The sequence below is a fragment of the Dermacentor variabilis genome, chromosome 5, assembly GCF_050947875.1.
Source record: "Dermacentor variabilis isolate Ectoservices chromosome 5, ASM5094787v1, whole genome shotgun sequence".
Taxonomy (NCBI): domain Eukaryota; kingdom Metazoa; phylum Arthropoda; class Arachnida; order Ixodida; family Ixodidae; genus Dermacentor; species Dermacentor variabilis.
In genome coordinates, this window is record NC_134572.1 from 149,606,605 (window position 1) to 149,629,751 (window position 23,147).

The 23,147-nt window shown below is 48.7% G+C and overlaps 1 protein-coding gene across 1 annotated transcript in view; it reads left to right on the plus strand.

The window, feature by feature from the left end:
- LOC142583666 (uncharacterized) overlaps positions 1–23,147 on the plus strand; it is an 89,012-nt gene that overhangs the window by 27,427 nt on the left and 38,438 nt on the right. Inside the window, exons 3-6 of the mRNA XM_075694156.1 lie at positions 441–532; positions 1,009–1,156; positions 5,280–5,655; positions 6,400–6,692. Of these exons, the coding sequence (XP_075550271.1) occupies positions 441–532; positions 1,009–1,156; positions 5,280–5,655; positions 6,400–6,692 (909 nt within the window). The remainder of the gene's footprint in view (positions 1–440; positions 533–1,008; positions 1,157–5,279; positions 5,656–6,399; positions 6,693–23,147) is intronic.

The window sequence follows — 23,147 nt, forward strand, 5'->3', positions numbered from 1 at the left end:
ACTATGATTTTATTTCTATTTTAAATAAAGGACATTCATTGCTGGTTTCCTTCAGCGGTGGCCTACCGATTATATTTCTGCGTTTCAGATTTATATATATAAAAATATGGGACTCGGCGTTAAGCTTAAGCTCCCTCCTGGGCAATAAGGGAAAGCTTATTTAATGCAGCCGGCTCTTTCGGGCGCATGTAGTGAGATCAGGTGCACTGGAAACGAACTACCAGCAATAAGATCAACCGTCTAGTCGCGGCTTTCTCCGATGGCGCTTAGGAAGTTCAGTGAAAGTCAGTGAAAGGAGCATCGGAAATTTGGCTCTCAAAGGTGTACGAGGCATTTGGGATCTTTTTTTCTTTCACGCTTCTTGCAAAAGCATCTTGACCCCTCCCCCCCCCCACCCTCAGTCGGCATTCGCTCATTTTAGGGCTATTTTCGTCACGCAGCAACCTCCTCCGACTCGGGTTGAGCCGCCGGCTCAGAAAGATGGCGCTGGCGCTCCTACTGTACCAGCCACCGAAGAAAGGAAACCTGATGAGTGAGTCAACCCAGAAAACTTGTTCCGATCAAACACACTGCAGAAATAAAAACGGAAGATTCGCACGATTCGCACAAAAATAGCCATATATGTCAGGTGTGTACGCAAGTACCCCCTAACGATCAAAGTTAATCCCGAGCTCCTCATAACCCACTCTGTAGATAAAGGAAGCTAAGCCCCGTATAATTTAACTTGTATTTGTTCGAAAAGATGTGTTTCTATATTGTTGTTCCTATAGGCACAGCATCATTAGGTTGTAAGTTTGCACCAATCTGTACTGTGTTACCTGGTTGGTGTATTGTGCAAGCAGAGAAACACGTTCTCGCAAACAATGTTAGCCTGCTCGCTCGATTTACTGATCTAGATTAACTTATTGACTAACCGAATGACTGTCAGCATAGTCGCACTCGTCTAAACGACCGAGCGAATAAGCTACATATATTCACCCCGTCCGCCGTCTCTCCACCGGCAAGCAGCGTCTTCCTGGTGTCCGCGGTGGCCTGCATCGTAATCATCGCGGGCCTCGTCCTGGCACTGGTGGGCATCATCCTCGGAATGTCCGTGCCGGCCGCCGAACACGGCTGCCCGCCGCTCGACAAGCCGCTCGCGGAGGGCAACGTCATGGTGCGTCAGTGGCGGTCAAGTATACCGCGCGTTTCAGCAGCACCACCTAGATAACGCAAGGCCTGTCCACTACGTCATGCTATACTGGCCCAGAATTTTCACTGCCAAGGCTGGCGTGACGCAAGCGGTGACGTCAGAGCGACAGAAAGCTGAGCTACTTGGTAAGGATTCATTATGCAAATAGAAGTGAGGCGTGCAGACAGGACACAAGAGTAGAGAAGTGGACAACACGAACGCCAAAATCACTGTTCCCTACTCGGGTGCAGCCCCGTTAGATTCTATGGCAGTCGGGCCACTAGCATGACGTCAAGGGTCGGAGTGAAAAGGCCTTGTGCTGTCTAGGTCGTGTCGGTTTCAGTCGCTCGCGACGCGGGCCCCGACATACTAATAGAGAACTGCGGCGTCACACGCCTGTTTCCTCCTGTCTTGTGGCACGCGACCCGTCAGTATTGCATATCAATATTCGGATCACATGACGACGCGTTATTGCCATCTGATCAATAGGGAAATGGTCGGCAGTGGACGTGCGAGAACAGAAATATTATATATATATTATATTATATTATATTATAAATATTATATATATATATATATATATATATATATATATATATATATGATATAAGAAGCCAACAAACACTGACACCAAGGAAAACATAGGGGAAATTACTTGTGCTTAATAAATGAAATAAAGAAACGATAAGTTAATGGAAATTAAAGTGGATGAAAAAAACAACTTGCCGCAAGTGGGAACCGAACCCACAGTTTTCCACCTACAGCAAGTTGTTTTTTCATCCACTTTAATTTCCATTAATTCATCGTTTCTTTAACGCAACATGAACGAGGTGGTGTAAATATCACTCAGCAGTAAAAGAAGAGGAATCGTTAGCAAGCACTAGTCATCGGGTAATACACTTTATATAACGATGACTGCGTCAAGATAATTGCGAAAATTACATCAACTCTCGCATTGTGGATACGCGAACTATTTATTGTTGCTGTTGCTGTCCTTTTTTAAACAATTGATTCTGATGTCACGAGGCTGGATTTGACTTGACAAGTAAACCATCGGCTTTTGTGTTTTGACTCGCTGCTACAAAAGTAAAGCTAAAATTAATATATGTGGATCAAGTGCGACAGCAGTCTCTAGAGGCCGGACGTCACAACGCTGAGTTGAAAGGCGATTACTACGATTTCCTTTCGCTTTTTTGTGTGGGGTGGGCTGGGCGTAAAACAGCGACCATAATTAGGAGAAATCAGAAAACCTAATAATATTAGCCTTTAAAATTAATTACAACATTGCGCGTAACTATGCAAGGGCGGCTTCGTGCTTAAATTACGCGCGTTTAGTGTTAACTACGATAAAGATATCCTGGTCTGAATCAATCTGGCGATCCTGCGAACGTGCTGTCCCTCAGAGTTCTAGCTTGTTTAATTGAATTCATGAACTAATTCGCAGCGAATTAAAAAGAAAATAACAGACGGGGATGTATGCCTAAAAATTGTTTATGTAAGGTGCACATTACCTTGCTACTTTAACTTCGTTGTACAGGGAAGCTGACTTCTTTACAGCTATTTCAAGATTCGCAGAGAATGTGGTAATAATTAAGCTGCACAACAATTTTTAGTAGAACAGGTGGAACTCCAACGAAAAAAATGCATAAAATTTTCCAAGGCAGAAGAAACTCCTGCGGGAGTTGCTTAAGCATGAGTAAGCATATTGTGCCACTTGCTCATCTCCACGCAGCTCAGTGTCATTATCAATGGTGTGAATCTTGATCAGGCCAGTACAAACAAGAGCGCTGCGGCGACGCGAACTGATGCGGATAGCGCCACAAAGGTGTATTGATGACGCAAGCAAAGTCCTGTAGTGGCGGCGCCAGGTGCACTGAACACGTTCCGATCATTGAGCCGTTGCCGCTTTTTAGCCCCTTATCCATCCGCGTCGAACCATTATAAACCGCGACCAAACGTACACCCCCGGCAGATGCATAGGGCACGGCCGCGCGGACCGTATTTTGAAAGCGATCTGCGATGCGGAAGGAGAGCGTGAACTGCTGATAGCTCCGCGCGCTGTGTTCTCGCCGCTTCGCTTGCGTTGAAGCGACAGGCAGCACGAAGGTTAAGTCACTGCTACGGGCTCTATCATGAAAGCAATCGTCTTACAACGACGGACGGACGGACGATTTTCTCGTTAGGTAAACATAGAACAATGCTTACGCATTTAAATGTCCCAAGACAGTCCCGAAATGCACATTGTTTGGCCGAGTACCCGTCTCCCGTCGAACGGCAGTTAGCGATCCTTTCAAGTAAAAAAAAACAAAAAACAAAACGGCGCATTACGTTCAATACTGCGACATTCGAGGGTAATATATAATTATTTCACTGCGGTCAGCACGTTTCATTACCATGAAATGGGGCCAAATCGTTCGCAGCGAAGCGCCAGCTTCTACAATTCAATGCGTGCCGCCGACCGCCTATCCACACTAAAGCAACGACGGTGGGGCCACCTGTAGCTCCTTCTCGCGGCGAATAGTGAGCATAATTTCGTTGACGACGACTAAACGGCGATGGGGTTCTGTTGTTGAACTCAAGCACGCCAGTTTGATTCTGGGTCGCGGTGACTTCATGACGAAACGGGACTATATATATATATATATATATATATATATATATATATATATATATATATATATATATATATATATACATACATATATCAGGCAATCTTGTGCATCACTGGCGAATGTGGCACTATATCGAAATTTCTTTAGGCTAGCGCTTTCGACGATCACCGAATAAACGGCTAAAATTGCGCAAGGGCAATAACAATGCAACTGCACTATACAAGAACGTTTGTATATAGGCCCATTCGTCGCAACGCCGAGGCCACTAATCTATCTGGCGTGCTTCAGCTCAAATAGCAGCGCTCCGTGGCAACGAAACACCCCGGATGTTACAATATAAAGATATGTATATGGTGCAACCATCATCCAATGTTCCCAACTCGTTAAATTTGAATTATCATCGCTTTGTCCGTTCTATATTACGAAAAAAGAAGGAAAATTTTCGCGGTGGTGTTACTGGTGACTACAAAAAGGAGAAAAACAAATATTCGTATATACTACGCACCTTTGCAATCTATGTGAAAGGAACCTTACCCGAAGCAGTAATGAAATGTTATAAATGTTCCCACTTCTTTCCTGCATGCTTCGGATAAAAGAAACTGGCGCACTATGCATGGGCTCTCGCGCACCCGTGCTACACAATGTAACCCTCGCGGCGATCATCTCTAAAAGCTTGTTGGCGTTGGAACAATAGAAGCACAGATGCGATGATCGCCTACTGGTTTACCCATGGGGCTGCCGTGATCGTGCTTGGGCTGACTGGTGAAACCGTGCTTGGACTAATAGGTGAAACATTCTTTTCTTTTGGGAAAAGCCACTAGCGCCTTCACTACTTCGGCAACAGGAGTACTCTGTCATGTCGCCTTCTTTCCGTCCTTACGAATCCTGTGCCCAAGTACGGCTTTGCCTTTTTGAAAAGTTTCCCACCATCGAGCTATTCAATAGTTTTGCGAGGAAAACTTCGCTTCAAAGTAGACAAAAAAAAGCTTCTCTGGGAGGCATTCACTCAATAAAAAAGGCACCCGTTACAATCAGCTGTCATCGTCCGCTGATGTGGAACAAACCGACGAACCCCTATGGTGTCCCGCGAATCAACCTGAATCGGCAGTTTCGAAGCCCGTATACCGAAGCACGCAAGCATGGTGCCCGGTGTAGCGAACTGCGTTCCGTGCGTGTCGCACCGCCTATTGCCCACTTTAAAGGCTATGGCCTCCGCTGCGCTCAGAGTACGTAAACGCGATGAGAAGCAGTTGCCGAGACATGGCTTGTGTACTGACGACCGCAGGAACGCCGTTCTGTTTCACAAGTTATATCATGCATGTTTGCTAAAAAGAAAAAAAAAAGACCTGTCCCTCCGAACGCATGCGACCGACTGTAACGTATACTGCCCCCGCCCACGGTCGGGCTCCGTCTGGAACTATGCACCCCATCTTGTATGCGGCTCCCGGTCCATACCGTTGGTCCCGACGTGATGACGTCACCGCCTTGCCACGCAGGCGGTGACCAAGAGCGGCCGGCTGGTCGGCAGCGAGGTGACCGTGGACGGCGTGGCTCTGTGGCGCTTCCTGGGCATCCCGTTCGCCCAGAGCACGGCGGGCGATCGCCGATTCGCGGCGCCGATGCCGCTGGCCGAACCCGCAGACAAGTGCGCGGTGCGGGAGTTCCTCGAGCCGCGGCCACCGTGCGCCCAGTGGGTCAACGGCAGCGTGGTCGGCTCCGAGGACTGCCTGCGCGTGAACGTGTGGACATCCGCGGTCACGGTGGAAGACAACGCCTACGGCGGAGGCCGGGCCCTGGTGGTCGCTGTCTCCGGAAGGTGGTTCGAGACGGGCTCCAACGACGACCCCGACTGGCCGAAGCTGGCCGCCAAAGGTGGGGTTCTCTGCCTGCCGAATTGAATATATGTATATATATATATATATATATATATATATATATATATATATATATATGCCAAGAATGTTAGCCCTACCGTGAGTGTAAAGTATATATATACTTTACACTCGCGGTAGGGCTAACGTTCATGCATGTCGGGTGGTTTAAACAGATGCTGCTGAAACGCCAAAGTACGTTAGTCCTACCGCGCGTGTAAAGTCGTTAACCTCGAGAAATACTCAAATAGAACAACGTCTCCGCTCGAGGCTTCATACAAATTTAGCGGAAGACAAGGATTGCATCGCGTTCTAAGTGAAACATTCCATCCTCGAACGCTAATGCACTTCCAAATCCGTGACATTACACTGGCGTACTGGAACTGCTAGCTGTTTTGGCAAAAACAACAACAAAAAGCTAGCAACAACTTGATTAGGGCGAACTGGTTCCTCTTGAAGGTGTATATTCAATCAACGCGATGGGACGAGGACGAGTAATCAAACGCCTGTCCTGTCGCGGTCGCGGTTTCTTTCTTGTCCTGGTGCAATCGCGCGGCTTCAATAAACCTTGACCAAGGTGCGCAACTATCGCTTTCATTTTCTCCGTTAATTGCCAACCCACCTGTTGTCATCAACTAGTCAGAACCCAACTTCTAAAGACACTCAAATACTCGCTCTCTATCACGAAATGAAATCCGCTCGTCAAGTCGTCACACACACGACGACCAGCCGGCGATACGTGCAGGACACGTGGTGGTGGTGGCGCCCAACCACCGGCAAGGCGTGCTAGGCTTCCTGCACCTGTCGTCCGTGGTCGGCGTGGAAGATGACGTCGCCGTTGATGACGTCGTGAGCGCAGTGCAGTGGGCGCTCGACCACGCGGAAGGCTTCGGCGCCGACCCGAAGCAGCTGGTGCTGGTCGGCCACGGATCGGGTGGCTACCTGCTCTCCGCGGCCGCGCGAAAGCTGAGCAGGGACGCAGCGCGCCGAGCCTTTTACCAGGGCCTCGTCTACGGGTCCCTGCTGCCCTTCGATTCGGTGAGTTTGACCCACGGTGAAAGATGCCGTGGTCTTACCACGCGCAGTCACTTATACGATGCCCGCACACCGGAGTTCAATCCTCGAGCTCGAGGGACAGTGTTTTTTCAGAAGCTGGAGACTATACACACGTGGTAGCGTGAGCTACTAGCACGTTAATTTACACTTCAAACCTAAACACACTTCGCGTGGTTATGCAAAGACAGAAAGCGTTATCGAGCGGCGATTCCTCAAGGGATCCTGGAAATTGGGGAACGTGCGCAACTTACTTAACGGAGCCCGGACCCCCGCGTCGACTCAGGAAAGGGCATTGCAGTGTAATCCGTAGCGATCACCGAGCGAAGCTTTTGTAGCCAGGAGCACGGCCGGACTCGACTCACTCGCTCCTCTGCGCTCCCTTGCGGCCTTTGCAATGATTGATGCTGCCGCATGCCGCCGCAGCTCTGTGTTGGCGCTGTCAGCTCACCGTTGCCAATATGTAGAAACAATAGAGCACCTCATACTGGAATGTGGTGGTATCCATCCCGATGTCGATGCGAGCACAGTCACGCTTCCTGAGGCCCTGGGGCTCAGAGATACACTCTAAGAACAGTTTACACCCTTTGGCTTGCCCCTTCTGCCACACAAAAATAATCGTCATCTGCCTTGATGCGTTTCCATTCTTTATCGCTGCGAGCCCAGAACTTTCCAGTAACGAATGGCACGCGCGTTATCAGCATAGAACAGTTTACACCCTTTGGAGTGCACCTTCTGATAACGCACGTGCCGTTCGTCACTGGAAAGTTCCGGGCTTGCAGCGATAAAGAAAGGAAACGCATCAAGGCAGATGACGATTATTTTTGTGTGGCAGAAGGCGCAAGCCAAAGGGTGTAAACTGTTCTTAGAGTGTAGCAATAGTCATGTAAATAAATATGCGGCGGAAATTAGCAAAACACGATTGGAGGATTGGCGGCTCAAAAAGCAGAGAGGTGACATAAGATTAAAAGAGTATAGGTAGACGTGTTTAAAGAAAATGGCGAATTTGAATAACTTAACAACACAGTTAAACAAAAATAAAAAGCTGAGCGAGGTGGCAACTGCCATCACCCCGTTGCAAAGGGGACGCTCCTATCTTCCATCCATCAATCCATGCCGTTCCGCAAAGCGCATTCACAGATGCGCTCCGGCAGGCAGCAGGCGAGTAACATCTGCGTAACGTCGGCTGCCGGACGCAACTTATCTTGAATGTATAAGCTTAATCATTATTTTCAGTGCCAGTAGTCAACGTCATAGCTTCATATGTGAATGAAACGGCTTACAGCTTCTGCTTGAAGCCGGAAGCCTGTAGCAGACGACGCTGGAAAGATTAAAGCAGGTTAAACCAACACCCCACAATTAATGAATACACATGTCGTTACTTAGGGCAACTGATTCTTTCAGTACACACACTTCATTTATAAGGGAGGTACAGATACTGCGAGGCTACAACTAAAATAAAAATTTTACAGGTACAAAGTATTTATTTACTGATCAATACAGTGCACCCTTGTACATTTTGGTACCAACAACCTCCACATCATGTACATTAATGCCTAAAATATTTTCTAGGTGGCTTATGTGCATAAGCAACTGGTTTCTCATTTTTTTTCGTTACCATCTTTGTGTAGTTTACTAGAAGTAGTCGGACAAACTTGTCAGCAATCACACCAGCTGTGCGCCTCGTGTGACCAATGCCGACATCTCTGGGCACTTTGAGATGGGCGATTGTTCAAGGTATGGAGCAACGAGAAGTTGCAGCACTTCGTGCCCTTTCGTTCGCGGGAGGTGCTTCGCAGCCGTTTCGAAGAAAGCGACAATTTTGTCCAAAAGTGCCCAGAACATGCGATTTGGATAGTGCAGTCCACTTTTGTCCTGCTCGTGCAATAGGGTGAACAAAGGATCCCCTTTGTAGGCAACCTGAGCCCGAAGCCTTTCGATTATGACAAGGTAGCGACTAGCTCGGTGAGCGTCGTTACTGTTGGTTTGTGTTGAAGCACTTTGTCTCTCCTCGGTTACATCGTCCCGGGCACCAAAATATTCATGAGCAGGCAACGGTGACTGCTTTTCGCTTTGATGAATTTCCATGAGCTCCGGGGTCATGGCATGCAGGGTACTTACGCGGTCTCTTTGCAGCTGGCCCCATGACCGTGTAGAATGGATAGAGTTTGAAAATGGTCGGTACAGCTCCCGCAAGCTGCTTCCGTATTTGGCATCCGGGAACATAATCGCTTTCATTGAAATGTTTGCTACGCACTACAGTTGATGCGTACTTGTCGTTGATGACGAGATTTTCATGGGAAGTGTTTCTTTCGCCACTTAGAACACAGTTCCGCATCGCTATGAAATTCGTGAAAGGAAACGCTGGCCGTCTTCCCCTGCTGAGATTTGCAAAATGACGCGCAACAGTACACCATGGCTACAGTGATAGCGTTTGAGGCAGCAGGGAAAAAAACTCTTTCACGATTGCAACGATCCCACGGAGAAAGCTCGCAAAGTCAGCTGCAAAAGCTGGCACACGATGGGCAGCACGCGAGGGATCGGCGGCCTAGGCATGCTGCTTCAGACGCCGCCGCCAAGCACAGAAGTGGTGAGGTAACTGCGCCAACAAAATCACACCAGGGTTGCAAGGAGGAAGCCAACGCTCACATCATGGCATCAGCGGACAAGTCGGACGAACGCTGTACGCGAAGAAAGTCACCAGTCGGGACAGGAGCTACTCAAGAAAATGATATGCAGAACCACCGCTCGTGCCTTCGCGCCGCGGACACGGTGAGGTGGTAGCGACCTCGTGCGGCGAGCCATCGAGCTAATAGCCAAGAAAAAGTTCCGTGTACTCCCGTCGAGTTGCGAAGGCTGTAAGGGAGTGCGGAGGAGAGAGTCGAGTCCGGCCGTGCCAGGAGCTGTGTAGGCATCTGCTCGAACTCACTGGGGGTGAATGCGTGTTCCTCAAACCGCTCCCTGACGTAGGAGTTAACCAAGGAGTGGTACCGAAGCACGTTGCCCTTTCTCGAGGGTTGGAGTTACCTTCACCTCTAGGCTTTACTCCGTACTACTTAGGACGTTGTAATGGGATGCGATAATACGTATTCACTAGGCTGTGGTGTACTAGAATGGGGGCAGGGTGCCATCCGCGCGGCACCGCAAAACACAATGAGAGAATTGCGGTGACTTCTGCGTCATGGCGCCACCACTCTGGAGCAGTGAGCAGCCAGCGTGCTTGTTGTGCAAAATATCAAATTTGTAGAGCGAACTGTTCGCATTCATAAACAAGAACGCTGTTGGAATGTAAGTCCAATAATATAATTAGCACATAAAAGTAGAAAACGTCATCCTGGGGCTCATTAAAGCGCAGGGAAATCGCAGAAATTAAGCGGCGTCTACGCCCGGTTGTTTCCCATCACCTGTCAGAGTCCGTGATCGTCTGCTCAATTTTGATTTCACTGCAGCAGGGCAAACAGGGCTTACGCTCGTGTGTTTGTTCTGTCTGTATTATCACAGACAAAGCCACAAAAGACTTCGGTCGACGCTATAGATCTGTTTATATGTCGCTGCCCTGGCACCTTTGTCGTTCTCTTCTTCTGGGAGCCACCCAACATGCCTGGCATGTGGCACCGAATCGCACCGAGTGGCTGTCAGCTGTGCCGAGGTCGTGGCATTACCCCCCTCCCTAGAAGCATCGTCTCGATGCGGAACATTGATGCACTGGAGACTGCCACGGGGATACTGTTAAGAGAGACGTAGATGGTGAGAGAGGTGTGGAACTTTGCGTGCAGCGGGAGTGGTATAACTTCAATCCAGACACGTGAACGACATCGGACAGGCGTGGGCGTCGGGGACGGCGAGCGGTGCCTTCTCCTTCAGAAATCACTTCGTATGTGACGTCGCCGAGTCGTTGAACGACCCTATAAGGTCCAAAGTAGCGGCGCAAAAGTTTCTCCGTCCGACCACGCTGGCGGATCGGTGTCCACACCCATACTTTGTCACCAGGTTGATAAGTGACATCGCGGTGACGAAGATTGTATCGGTCGGCGTCGTTGTGTTGTTGGTAGCGGATACGCGTTCGTGCGAGCTGGCGCGCCTGTTGGTCGCATCGAGCGAATTCGGCAGCATCAGTGACAACATTAGAACTGTAGGTGGGTAAGAGCATTGCGTCTAACGTTGCGACAGCTTCCCGGCCGTGCACCAAGCGAAAAGGGGTGAAGCCGGTAGTTTCTTGAACGGAAGTATTATATGCAAACGTAACATATGGGAGAACGTCGTCCCAGTTTTTGTGGTTGACGTCAACGTACATGGAAATCATATCAGCCATCGTTTTGTTTAGCCTTTCTGTGAGCCCATTCGTCTGGGGATGGTAAGCAGGGGCTTTGCGGTGAGCGGTACCACTGAGAAGCATGATATCTTCTGTGAGCTGCGCTGTAAATGCTGTGCTCCGGTCGGTTGTAACCACTCTTGGAGCACCGTGGCGGAGTACGATACCATGTACAAAGAAGGTCGCAATATCATTAGCAGTGCCTCGTGGGAGAGCTCGGGTTTCAGCGTAACGTGTAAAGTAGTCTGTGGCAACAGCAATCCAACGGTTACCAGCCCTCGACGTGGGGAATGGTCCAAGCAAATCTATGCCAACCCGCTGAAAAGGTATCCGCGGAGGATCCACGGGATAGAGAAGTCCGGCGGGACGCACGGGTGGTGTCTTGCGTCTCTGGCAGTCGCGGCATGTCTTCACGTATTGCTTTACGTCACGGCGAAAATTAGCCCAGAAGTACTTTTGGCGTATGCGTGAAAACGTCCGTGCGAATCCCAAGTGGTCCGAAGATGGCTCGTCGTGAGAGGCCCGCAGGATGTCGTCACGTAGTGAAGAAGGCACTACAAGGAGGCAGGCGGTTGCGGTCGAGTGAAAACCCAATTTGTAGAGAACGCCATCGCGGAGAAAAAAACGAGAATACCTTGCGGATGAACATACGAGGCGGCTCTGGTAGGCGGTTCTCAAGGTAGTGGATGAGAGGCCGGAGTTCTGGATCATCGCGCTGTTGCTTGCTGATGTCTGATACTGAGATAATGGACAGAAATGCGTCCTCTTCATCAAAGTCGCATGGCGACGGTTGAAGTGGAGCACGTGACAGGCAGTCGGCGTCGGTGTGTTTACGCCCGGACTTGAACTCGATCGTCATATCGTATTCTTGCAAGCGACTCCAGCGTGCAAGACGGCCAGATGGATCCTTCAGATTGGCGAGCAAGCACAATGAATGGTGATCTGTCACAACTCGAAACCATCGGCCGTACAAATATGGTCGGAACTTAGCAATTGCCCACACAACGGCCAAGCATTCCTTCTCCGTAGTGGAATAGTTCCTTTCAGCTTGAGACAAAGTGCGGCTTGCGTACGCAATGACGCGTTCGGCTCCATCTTGCCACTGTACGAGGACGGCACCAAGGCCAACATTGCTGGCATCCGTGTGCAACTCGGTGTCACTGTCTTCGTCAAAGTGTCCTAGAACAGGAGGTGTGTGCTGACGTTTCTGGAGTTCACAGAAGGCCTCTTGTTGGCCCTGCTCGCAGACAAACGGAACATTATCCTTAGTCAGCCGTTGAAAGGGTTCGGCTATCCGTGAAAAGTTTGCCACGAAGCGTCAATAATATGCGCAAAGCCCTAGAAAACGGCGAAGTTCCGTGTTTGTTCGAAAGTGTTGGAAATGAAGCAACGGCAATGGTTTTGTCGGGGTCAGGTCGAATGCCCTCGTAGCTGACGACATGGCCTAAAAATTTGAGTTCGTCATACCCGAAATGGCATTTTTGAGGCTTTAAAGACAGGCCAGCAGTACGAATTGCGTCAAGAACTGCTTGCAAGCGCTGGAGGTGCTGCTCAAAAGTTTCTGAAAACACAACCATATCATCTGAATAGATAAGGCATGACTGCCACTTGAGACCTGATAGAACCGTGTCCGTCACGCGCTGAAAAGTAGCAGGCCCAGAGCACAATCCGAAAGGAAGGACCTTGAATTCGTAGAGTCTGTCAAGGGTAATCAATGCGGTTTTCTCACGGTCACGCTCATCAACCTCTATTTGCCAGTAGCCGCCGCGAAGGTCCATCGATGAGAAGTATCGATCATGTCGAAGGCGGTCCAAAGAGACGTCGATGCGGGGAAGGGGATGAACCTCCTTCTTCGTAACGTTGTTAAGCTTGCGATAGTCAACGAAAAACGCAGTGTGCCGTCTTTCTTTTTCACCAGAACCACAGGCGACGCCCATGGACTGGTGGAAGGCTGTATGATATCGTCGGTAAGCATTTGTTGGACTTGATTTCGGATGGCGTCTTGATCTTTACGAGAAACACGGTAGGCACGTTGGCGCACGGGTCTTTCATTGAGATTTGTAATAATTCTGTGTTTTGCAATAGGCGTTTGGTTGACCTTCGACGTTGAAGCGAAACAGTCCGCAAAAGACTGTAAAAGGCTTCGAATGCTGACCTGTTGTTCACCTGATAATCTAGAATTCACATCAATATTGCTATTGGCTGGTACCTCACAGTTAGGATCCCCATCACTGTGTCCTACAGTTAAGCAAGCGGGAAAGTCACTAACTGGCTCCAAATAGGCGATGGCAGTTCGTGGTGCGAAGTGCTGGTATTCAAGACTGAAATTGGTCACTAAAATCTGAGCAGTCCGTGACGACAGCTGCAAGATGCCGCGGGCTACGCAAACCTGTCGAGCCAACAAGAATGACAGATTGCCTTCAGCGATTCCGAGATGCATGGGGAGGATCATCGTCTATTTCTACGGTGATCAACGCAGTACTCCGGGGTGGTAAAGTAGCACAGTCATCCGAAACGCGTAACACCGTGGACTGTGGGTGGTAGTCGCCTGAATGAGTTGCGCGTTCGCTGGAAAAAGTGACAAGCAACTCGCGAAAACTTAGCCGTACTCCCGAAGAAAGTCCATGCCGAGTATGACCTGCCTAGAGCACTCTGCCAGTATAATAAATGAACCGGCAAATGTGACCTCACAAATTTGTACCCTCGCAGTGCATTTGCCGATCGGCGTGAGAACATGACCGCCGGCTGTACGGAGCTTAGGTCCTGGCCACGGTGTCGTCACCTTGTGAAGTACAGTAACCAGTTGTCCGCTCATAACAGAATAATCGGCACCAGTATCGACAAGAGCTGTTACCGGGTGGTTATCTACAGAAACTAGTATGTCGGCTGAAACAGGTTCACGGTTTTCGAAGGAAGGTGTCGAATGTACGCAGTCGTCGTTGTCGTCGTCGTCGTCGACGCCGTCGTCGGGGTGTCGCAGCGGAGCATCTTTCGAAGTGCGTTGGACAGCGGCCCCACCCCCGGAGGTCGCTGTTCTTAGTTTCTGCGACTTAGGCTCGTGGGCCGATTGCCCACGGAAGCGGAGAACGCAGTGTAGCGGCTAGGTGACGCCGATCGTCGAGGAGGTGGTGATCGTGACTGACGTCTCTGCGGAGACGGAGATCGGGTCGTTGGCAGGGACTGTTCAACCGGTGAGAACTGCGCGTACGGCGGCGAAGGTTCACTGGCCAGATATTGCTCGATTTCTCTCGGGCGCTCTCCCTCACGTGGGCGACGGGCGCCAGGGTGATAACCCTGGAGTCATATTCTTCGGTAGTAGCAGGCACGGTACAAGTGGCCCGCTTCGCCACAGTGGAAGCAGAGTGGCTGATAGTCAGGTGTGCGCCACACGTCTGACTTTCGCGTATTGATTCGGGGGCTTGTGGATCCGTATATATTTGTACGTGAAGCTTGGCCCTGGAGGTGGCACAGCGGTTCTTCAGAAGAAGGCGGGTTACGATGGTTCCCGGGTTGCGCAGGTAGCCTCACTGCTTGCGCATAAGTCAGTACGGGTGTGGCTTCTGGTCTGGCTTGCACGAATGACTGTGCCGCCTGGCGGACTTCTTCGCGGACGATATCTCTGGGGGATGTTACGGTCGGTTGAAATCGCACTCCCTGTAGTCGATCGAGCTCCTCACGACGACACTGCATACAAGCTCTCGAAGCGCATCGGTGTCATAGGGCAACGAGAGAGAAGGTGCTGATCCCAGGCTGCTTTGGCGATCATAGACCGAGGAGCGTTGCTGAAGGGCTCGCTCCATTGTTGTCGCCTCACTGACGAACTCAGCTACTGTAGCTGGAGGCCTTCGCATCAGTCCAGCAAATAGCTGTTCTTTCACTGCACGCATCAGCAGGCGTGCTTTCTTCGCCTCTGTCATGCTAGGGTCAGCACGCTTGAAAAGCCGCGACATGTCCTCTACGAACATGGCTGCGCTTCCGTTCGGCCTTTGAACCCTATTCTGAAGGGCTTGCTCTGCTCGCTCTTTTCTTGCGGGGCTGCTGTACGCATCGCGTATCTGCCGTTGAAATTCTTGCCAGGTGGTGATGGATGGCTCGTGGTTAGCGAACCATGTTCGGGCAGAGTCCTCTAGGGCGAAGTGCACGTTCCTTAACGTTTTCTGCTCGTCCCTATAATTGACGTCAGCCACACGATCGAAGTCGTCGAGCCAGTCTTCCATGTACTCAAAGGCTCACCATGGAACGGCTGCGGCCAGCGTGGGGTGTGGAGAACCAGCGATGCAGGAGGCTGTCCCGTACCATATGTCTCCTGTGTCTGGCTTGCGGTTGTGGTGGACATCCTCGGCAGACCTTGCAGGCCGTATTACGGAGGCAGTCTTTGAAGCCGTCGGCTTTTGCGTAGGCTGTCCGCTTGCAGTTCCTGGGGATCAGAGTACATAAACGCGTAGCCAGCAGCTCCACCAGTTTGTCACAGACAAAGCCACAAAAGACTTCGGTCGACGCTATAGATCTGTTTATATATCGCTGTCCTGGCACCTTCGTCGTTCTCTTCATCTGGGAGCCACCCAACATGCCTAGCATGTGGCACCGAATCGCACCGAGTGGCTGTCAGCTGTGTCGAGGTCGTGGCAGTATTCCTTTGTCTTCGAATAATTTTCAAATTATGCGCCGTAATAAATTACTAATGTATACGCGCAATGTGCTTGTTCATGTTGCCATATTACACAAGGTGAATGCCTGTAAGGGGACACGGGTCAGGTGGGCTGCACGAGCATCCTTTAATATGAATAAAGCAGGAGTGCGATCGCCAAGTTTCACTGATAAAAAAAAATTCATGCTCGTGTATGGTAACTGCTGTTACTACCGTGCAGACAGCGCTCTCAGAGCGGAAGTTCGCCGAGGGTGGCAACACATGCGAAAGAGCCAGATGGGGCCGGTCTGATAGAGCCCGGACTCACACTAATCATTCCGAATGAAACATGGCGCATATAAATCAAACAAGAGTAACTTTAGTCCATGGCGAGCCTGCTGCGCCCATGTAAAAAATACACACTAGCGCGGCAAGAAAGAACAACAGCAAGACATCCGCGAGCTTCCGCATATGAACAATGCTACCAGGCTGTAGCGACAGATGACGCTGCGATACACCGGTGTGCATAGTCGCCGAGTTTTCAATCTGCCAGAGGGGGGCGGGGGGGGAGTAATTCGCACCCTCTCTTCTTTTCATTCGTCCCTCCTCCCCCCCTCACCCCCGCGCATGCTCCTTGGCAAGAAATACGCACAGGCAGAGAAGCAATATATGTAAATATAAGTTTTATTTGTTCTAACAGTCTAACGAATATGCTAAAACTAACGACCACATGTTTCTTAACATACTAAATAAATAAATGAAGAAACTGAAACACGTGTAAACTCTTGGCAGACATTCATAATGCCCTCAGTCATCGTGAGAAAACGCCGGGTAAGACAAACAATTCCTCAACAAGTTAACAGTTCAAATATTACAAACCGATTACAGACATTTCATTTGTAAGATAATACCAACAATTTCCTCAATATGCTAATAATTCAAAAAATTAAAAGAAATTTCAAGCTGTCCGTGTCTAAGAAACATTGGGAAGTACAAAAATTTCTACAATAAGCGATGAATATAAAATCCAAAGACAGAACATAAAATCTTCGCCTTTCAAAAATGTAAACAATCTACAAACTCGATGTAAAACAAAGACAAGAACAATACTCATATGGCATAGGTCGTAATGACGAAGCGGCAAAATGCAGATGTTATGGGGGGAGGGGGTGGGCGATAAATTAAGGTCAGGAGTTGTGACAGCTAGACTAAAGCTGGCGCATTATACTGGGATGAAGTTACTGTTCTTTTATACGAAGGCTATCGCACAATTGAGAATGTGTTTCTACGCACAGTTGATCGCCGAATAAACTCGTCCGTGATGTCCCAGAGAATCTTCTTATTTATTTTTATTTTTTGCGGGCGAGCTTTTCGAGCCCACGGAGAACTGCACTGTGATTTAACCGCGCTTGTCCCATGGTTGATCTCAGGTACGTTTTGACACGACAGAGGCATGAAAACGATACCTCAGATGTGCATGTTGGGACTGGGATAGTCACAGCAATACCTCGGGCAAAAAGATCTCGCAGCTGCTCACAGTTATCACCCGAAAGAATATCTGCAACGTCCCGAAACGTTTTCAAGGGTGTACTGAGCTGCTTTGCTATATCTCTGAGCAAGCTACGGTGAATGTTGAGCCGTTCAGACTCAAGATCTTGCCCGTAGAACTACAACAGATACGTGCTGTTATCATTCCCAGTCAAAAAACTGCTCAATCTGTGTCATGTGCTGCCACATTTCTGGTGGATACATGTTGTCCAGCGAGGAATCTACTTCGTCCGATACCTCGTAGACCCGCTGGCGGTACATGTCCTCGGCCGAAGGAAATAAGTGAGGTACAGATCCGTCGTGGAGTCTTACTTTGCATTGGCGCAGGAGCTTATTTCTCTTTAACATTCAGTTACAACTCACGCGCCTCTGCGTGCGTCTCCTTCCAAAATCGGCAAAATCCTTCCTTATAAATCCGCTAAGACTCTCCCTGACGGAATAACACCTAGAACAGTTGGTTTCGTGCATGGAAGGAGTCGTTTACTTTGTTCCTTTAGACTGCGGGAACGAATATGTTGGACAACACACAGGAAGATGCCTCAGTGATCGCTTACGGAACATTCGAACGATGTTAGCAATCTCGCAAAGACTGGTCATCTAGCCAAAGGCTGCTTGCGTTGTGGCTGTAAACCCTTGTTTGGCAAAAACACAAGTGGTATCCAAGAACCTGGATCGGGTTATCGAGGCGTTCGATATTATTGCAAGCAATAACTTTGTAAGCTGCCCATCTGTTCCGCTGTCAAAAAATAAATCTTGTTCTTATAACGGTGGCAGCCTGTGGTGGATGATTTTGCCGAAAAGTAATATATGCTGCGACGGTGGTTCTTTCTTCCTGTTGTACCACGGTATGTATGTGTGAACCATGTGCAATAAAAATTCAATTGTTAGTAGAGCTGCGTCTTCGTCCCTTTCTGTTCTCCTACGTGCTCCCTTGCGCTTAACCTCCAGTTATGCAGTATCAAACCGCCCACCAGTCTGTTCTTTTGACCTACCATCCCTCACCTACCCTCAATTCGCTTGGAAGGTTTTCAGAGGTGGAAGTCACGTGAGCGCCGGCAGCCAGTACGACACACGCGTCAAGTAGGTCGAGGCATCGTAGTAGCGCGGAAAAGTCATGCGGTATATTCCCACGTGTGTAGAGATGAAAATTAACTTCGGATCGGGGGCCGTTCCTGCATGCAAGGGTTAATGATGCGGTAACAGGAGGAGGGTGAAAGGGCATTTTCTGCCATTGTCAGAGTAGCCGCCTCGTTTGTGGTGAACTTCTGGACAAACATTGCTATCAGTCTAGTAGGAATCACAGTTGTGCAAGACACCTCAAAAATGTACTTAAGATGCGTTGCCATGTATTGCGCGAGAAATAATTGGGTAGAGTACCGAGCACTCATCAAAACTATTTCGCTACTTCGAAGGCATTTCCAAGGTAAATTTTCTAGGGAAGTTCGAAATGAAGTACAACAAAACGGTCTACGGCCAGAACGCTTTGTTGACGCTCGAGATGTGAGTTGCTGTTACGTGGAACAAATGATGGAACAGGTGGAACGAATACACGCGTACGCGCCGCGGGCAACCTGACAGCTTGATGGAACAAGTCAAAGTTTCAACGTACGCAGCCTTACAGCCTGCTTTTGTTGAAGAAAGTAATTCTGCCTTTAGCGACCAGGTGGGTTGCACTTGTCTTCTCTCGTTAAAGAAATTGGGTTTTCATTCTAAGTATCTGAAATAATGAGTGTATAACATACTCTGAACTGTATTTAAAAGACAGCAAAAATACTCCTTTCAAGAATTTCAAAATACTCAAATACTCTGAAAGGTACTTAAGATAGAGTAATTTGAGTAGAGTGCTTAGGACAGGCACAAGTCTGGTAGGTATAGAGCTTTTTGTCGTGCAAGGAGGGAAGGGCGCGTGTCGAGCCTTTCCTCCTCTCTGGCTTTTGCAAGCCGGCTTGGAGCTGCTTGGATGTGTTTCCGCCACGTGCTGGGGAAAGATTCGAATATGTTTTAGCTCGTACTCCGGGGAATTTACGTGACGCCAGTTAATGCAAGTTCGTCCGGAAACGACAGTGTAGCCTGTCGGTGTAGCAGCAACTACAGCATGCGGGAATTTCTCTTGGCTTGGCAAACATCCGATGAGCATCAGCCGTGGCCAGTGCGCACCTGTTGCGAACTGTTTTGGCTGTATCGGTTTTTATTCAACGATGAGCAGCGGCGCCTGTGAATTGCCAGCGTTAATCGGAAAATATTCTCGCTATCTGATGGCTTGGCGGGGAACTAAAACATAGGTGTGCTTGTATACTGCCAACCCAATACAATTCCAAAACATCTATAAGCGCAAATCGGGAAAAAATATTTGCGTCAACCACCGGCACCGTCTTAAAGCCTAGGAATCTTCAAATCAGTGTGGTATGCCTACATTAGCCTCTTGCATGTGGCCAGTGGTGTGGCTGAACACGGCGATCACTGCGGCCAATAAACCGACATCATACACGTAAGCTTTGTGTTTCGGCAGTGTCTTGCCCTATGAAGCAGCAATATTTGAAGGGAATCGAATAAAATAAACTGGCGCCTATTTGAGAGGACCCGATTTCCATAGGACGGGTGAGCACATCGTAGAGTACGGGATTAAAGAAACAGAAAAAGAAATCGGTTTTCTCTTGCGGCTTGTAAAGTCTGCCCTTATAAAAATGCCCATTAACAATTCTCAGAACTCCTACCAACTTTCTGACAACCTATTTACATTTACATTTTAGTAACATTTGTTTATACACGGTCAAAATACTTCCTTCTTACTTTTGTATAAAGAATATTTTCAATACACCGTTGACAGACTTCCTTCTTACTTTTGTATAAAGAATATTTTCAATACACCGTCAAAAGACTTCCTTCTTACTTTACAAAAAATATTTTCAATACACCATTGACAGACTTCCTTCTTACTTTTGTATAAAGAATATTTTCAATACACCGTCAAAAGACTCGTTACTTTTGTGTAAAGAATGTTTTACTATACATCATCAAACTATTTTTTTTCTGAATGACATGTATCCTCAATAGGTCCACAGATCGTACTGTTTGCCGAAAAGTATTTAGAATGGGAAGCAACTTGATAGTTTTTGGTAAACTTTTCTAACATTAATGCCGATATATGATATACTCAGGAATCAAGCTCTTTGTTTTAAATCATAGTCCCAATCCAAGTCGGTAGCGAATTGTTGACGGAGTGCGCTACTGAAATGTTCAAAGAAATATGTTCGCAAACTCTTAGTACTAATCTTTTTAAAGGTTCTACTTGACTACGTGAGCATGCGGTGACGTCAGCACACTTCGAGAAAATTTGCTTGCTCTACACCACCTCACCGGTGTGATAGCGCAGTACTGTGCAGGCCGCGCACCATTTGCACAGCTTTATCCCGGCCTTGGGGCAGGTTAATTAAAACTAAATTAAATTAAATTAAATGCCGATTTACGTTAAGCCGTGACACCGCCCGCTTGCTGCACGCGCACGGTCGTGCGGAAAACTGCACATTTCATGCACTGGTTCACAACTTTTGGTATACACTGGGCAGTGGAAACCGAAATGTGTGTACCAGTCTGCGAAATGTGCAAATTTTCACCCGACCACATGCGTGCGGGCAGGCGGATGGTGTGGCGTGGGGCTCGAGCGTAAATCGGCCCTTACCACGCACTGTTATTGCAAGGCCCCCAATTAGCATTGCAACGAGATAATCAGGCCACTGCAGTCCGCCATATAAATAGTACGCCCTAAGCTGGGACGTGTCAGCACAGTAACGTCACGATATTTGTTAAAAAGAAGAAAAAAGAGCTGAAACTCATGGTAACACGGCGCTGGAACGTTGTCGCTCAAATATCCAGAAGGCTGCAAAATAGAGCTGCTGCTCCTGCTGCTGCTGAGTAAGCGTGAGTGTCGACCTGAGTAAGCGCACAGGTCGAACAGAAAGAAAAGCTCAAATCTTTGCAAGTGACACCTTTCTGTGAAAAAAAGAATGAAATATCCTTACTGTATAGAAAAATGTTGCTTTGTTCGCGTCTGTATGCGCACGTTTTCGTCCCTGCCTCCTACCGACGGCTTCTGTACATTAAAACAAAAGTAACTATGTCAATTGATCTGCTTTACGGCGATGGTAGCTTGCTATGTGAGAAAACAGTTCGAAAAGGGATAATTATACTGTTAATATTCAGTGCTTTCGCTTCATAACACGGCGACGAAATTCTCAGCTCCGACAAGGTCTTGCGGGGCCCTTACGACCTCCGTAATTATGGCAATCCGGATACCAAGAGCCAGGATATCAAAGGCCACGCTTTTGCCGTGCTTCGGGCGTCTGAAAACCGGTAACGTCATAGCCGCCACGTTTCGGACATCAATTTAGCTATAAAAATATTACTACAATAGGCTTCAGCATTATATTGCGCTGGACGCCATGAAGAACAAATTTCTCTTTGAAAGCGACAAGTGCTAAAGGATGTTTTTACGCAAAATAGGATAGCTGCATGATTTACCCTAAATGATTTAATTTTTCAATTTTTATTACATTTTGAGAAAAAAGTCGGTTTTAAGAACAATAATTGTCTCGAAAGATATACAGCCCCTAAATGCACAACAAAATTGAGCCGGCGGTCTTCTCAGGCTTTTTTTTTCAACCTCGGCCATGAGGTACATCCTCCCTCTAAGTACAGTTCCCAGAAAGGGATGCGCACACAAAGGCCGCCGCACCTGTCACCGAGGGGCGAGGAATGTCAACGTATCAGTCTTCTTCTTCTTCGTGATTTGGGAGAGGGAAAATACGCTCAGTTCTGCAGCCCATATGGGAGCACGGCGCAGCGTAATGGGGATGGGGGCAGGGAATGAAAGATGAGAGGATAGAGGGGGAAAGGGAGAGTAGGTTTCAGGCAGCAGACGTCAGCATCATCCAGGGGCGATGGCCGGCGCGCGAGGTAGAGGCCGTGCGAGGCCGAAGCCTATTTGGCGGCCTAGGAGCCCGTTTGAGTACGCATATTCAAGCAGGCTTGCCAGTGCTGGGAGGTGGTAGCGAGCCGGGAAGAGCAGGTGTGTCTCTGAGGTAGCCGGGAGTCCATACCGTCGGTAGGTGGCAGTGACTGGATCGCGCTCCTGGGCAGGACAGGTGCAGAGCAGGTGCTCGAGGGTCTCGGGCGTCACCGCACCTTCTGCAGGCCGGCGAGGCGATGCGTCCCTTGGCATGAAGCCTAGCTGCCGTCCACACGGAGCCCGTGCGCAGACGAAGGAGTGTGGAACGGTCCCGTCGCGAGAGAACCTTCGCAAGGTAGTAGGGGGGAGAGGGGTCAAGATTCGGCGTAAAGAGGGGCTTTAGTTTCGCGGTGGTCAAGGCGAAGCGGGTGGATGTAAAGAACGTCACATGCCTCTCCCGTGCATGCGCACAAATTTGACAGTCGAGGCCGAGAGGGAGACCATCGCAATCGCCATCAGTCCCTTTGCGACGCCGGCCTGGTACGGTCGGAGCGATGTAGGTGTTTGGTCGCTTATTGTGGCAGCAATCTAGCTAATTTTGCTGCTGTTTATGCTTATGCTGTGTTGTGGCTGGTTCATCAATGCAAGCCAACCGGCTACGTGCTTGTGAAGCCCACGGAGCTTTCTTCGTTCCGTGATGTGAACGTTTATGCAACTTCTCTGCCAGCTGCGATGCAATGTCGTGTGAAGTGATTTAATATTGGCACTGTCCGGGTTTTAAACTGCACACTGCACAAATAGCGAACAGCTTTTCCTCAAGACAGCACTGCGCCGAAGTTTTGTCTGTCTCCAAATTATAAAAAAGGTATGTTCTTTACCATCATATTTCATAAACATATTATTTTGATGTTATTTTGATTTCAGTTTCTTATGGCGCATTTTGGCAGGTTATTATAGCGCGAACTGTAATGCCGTCAAATGTGTTAAGCACGATTTTCTTACATTTTT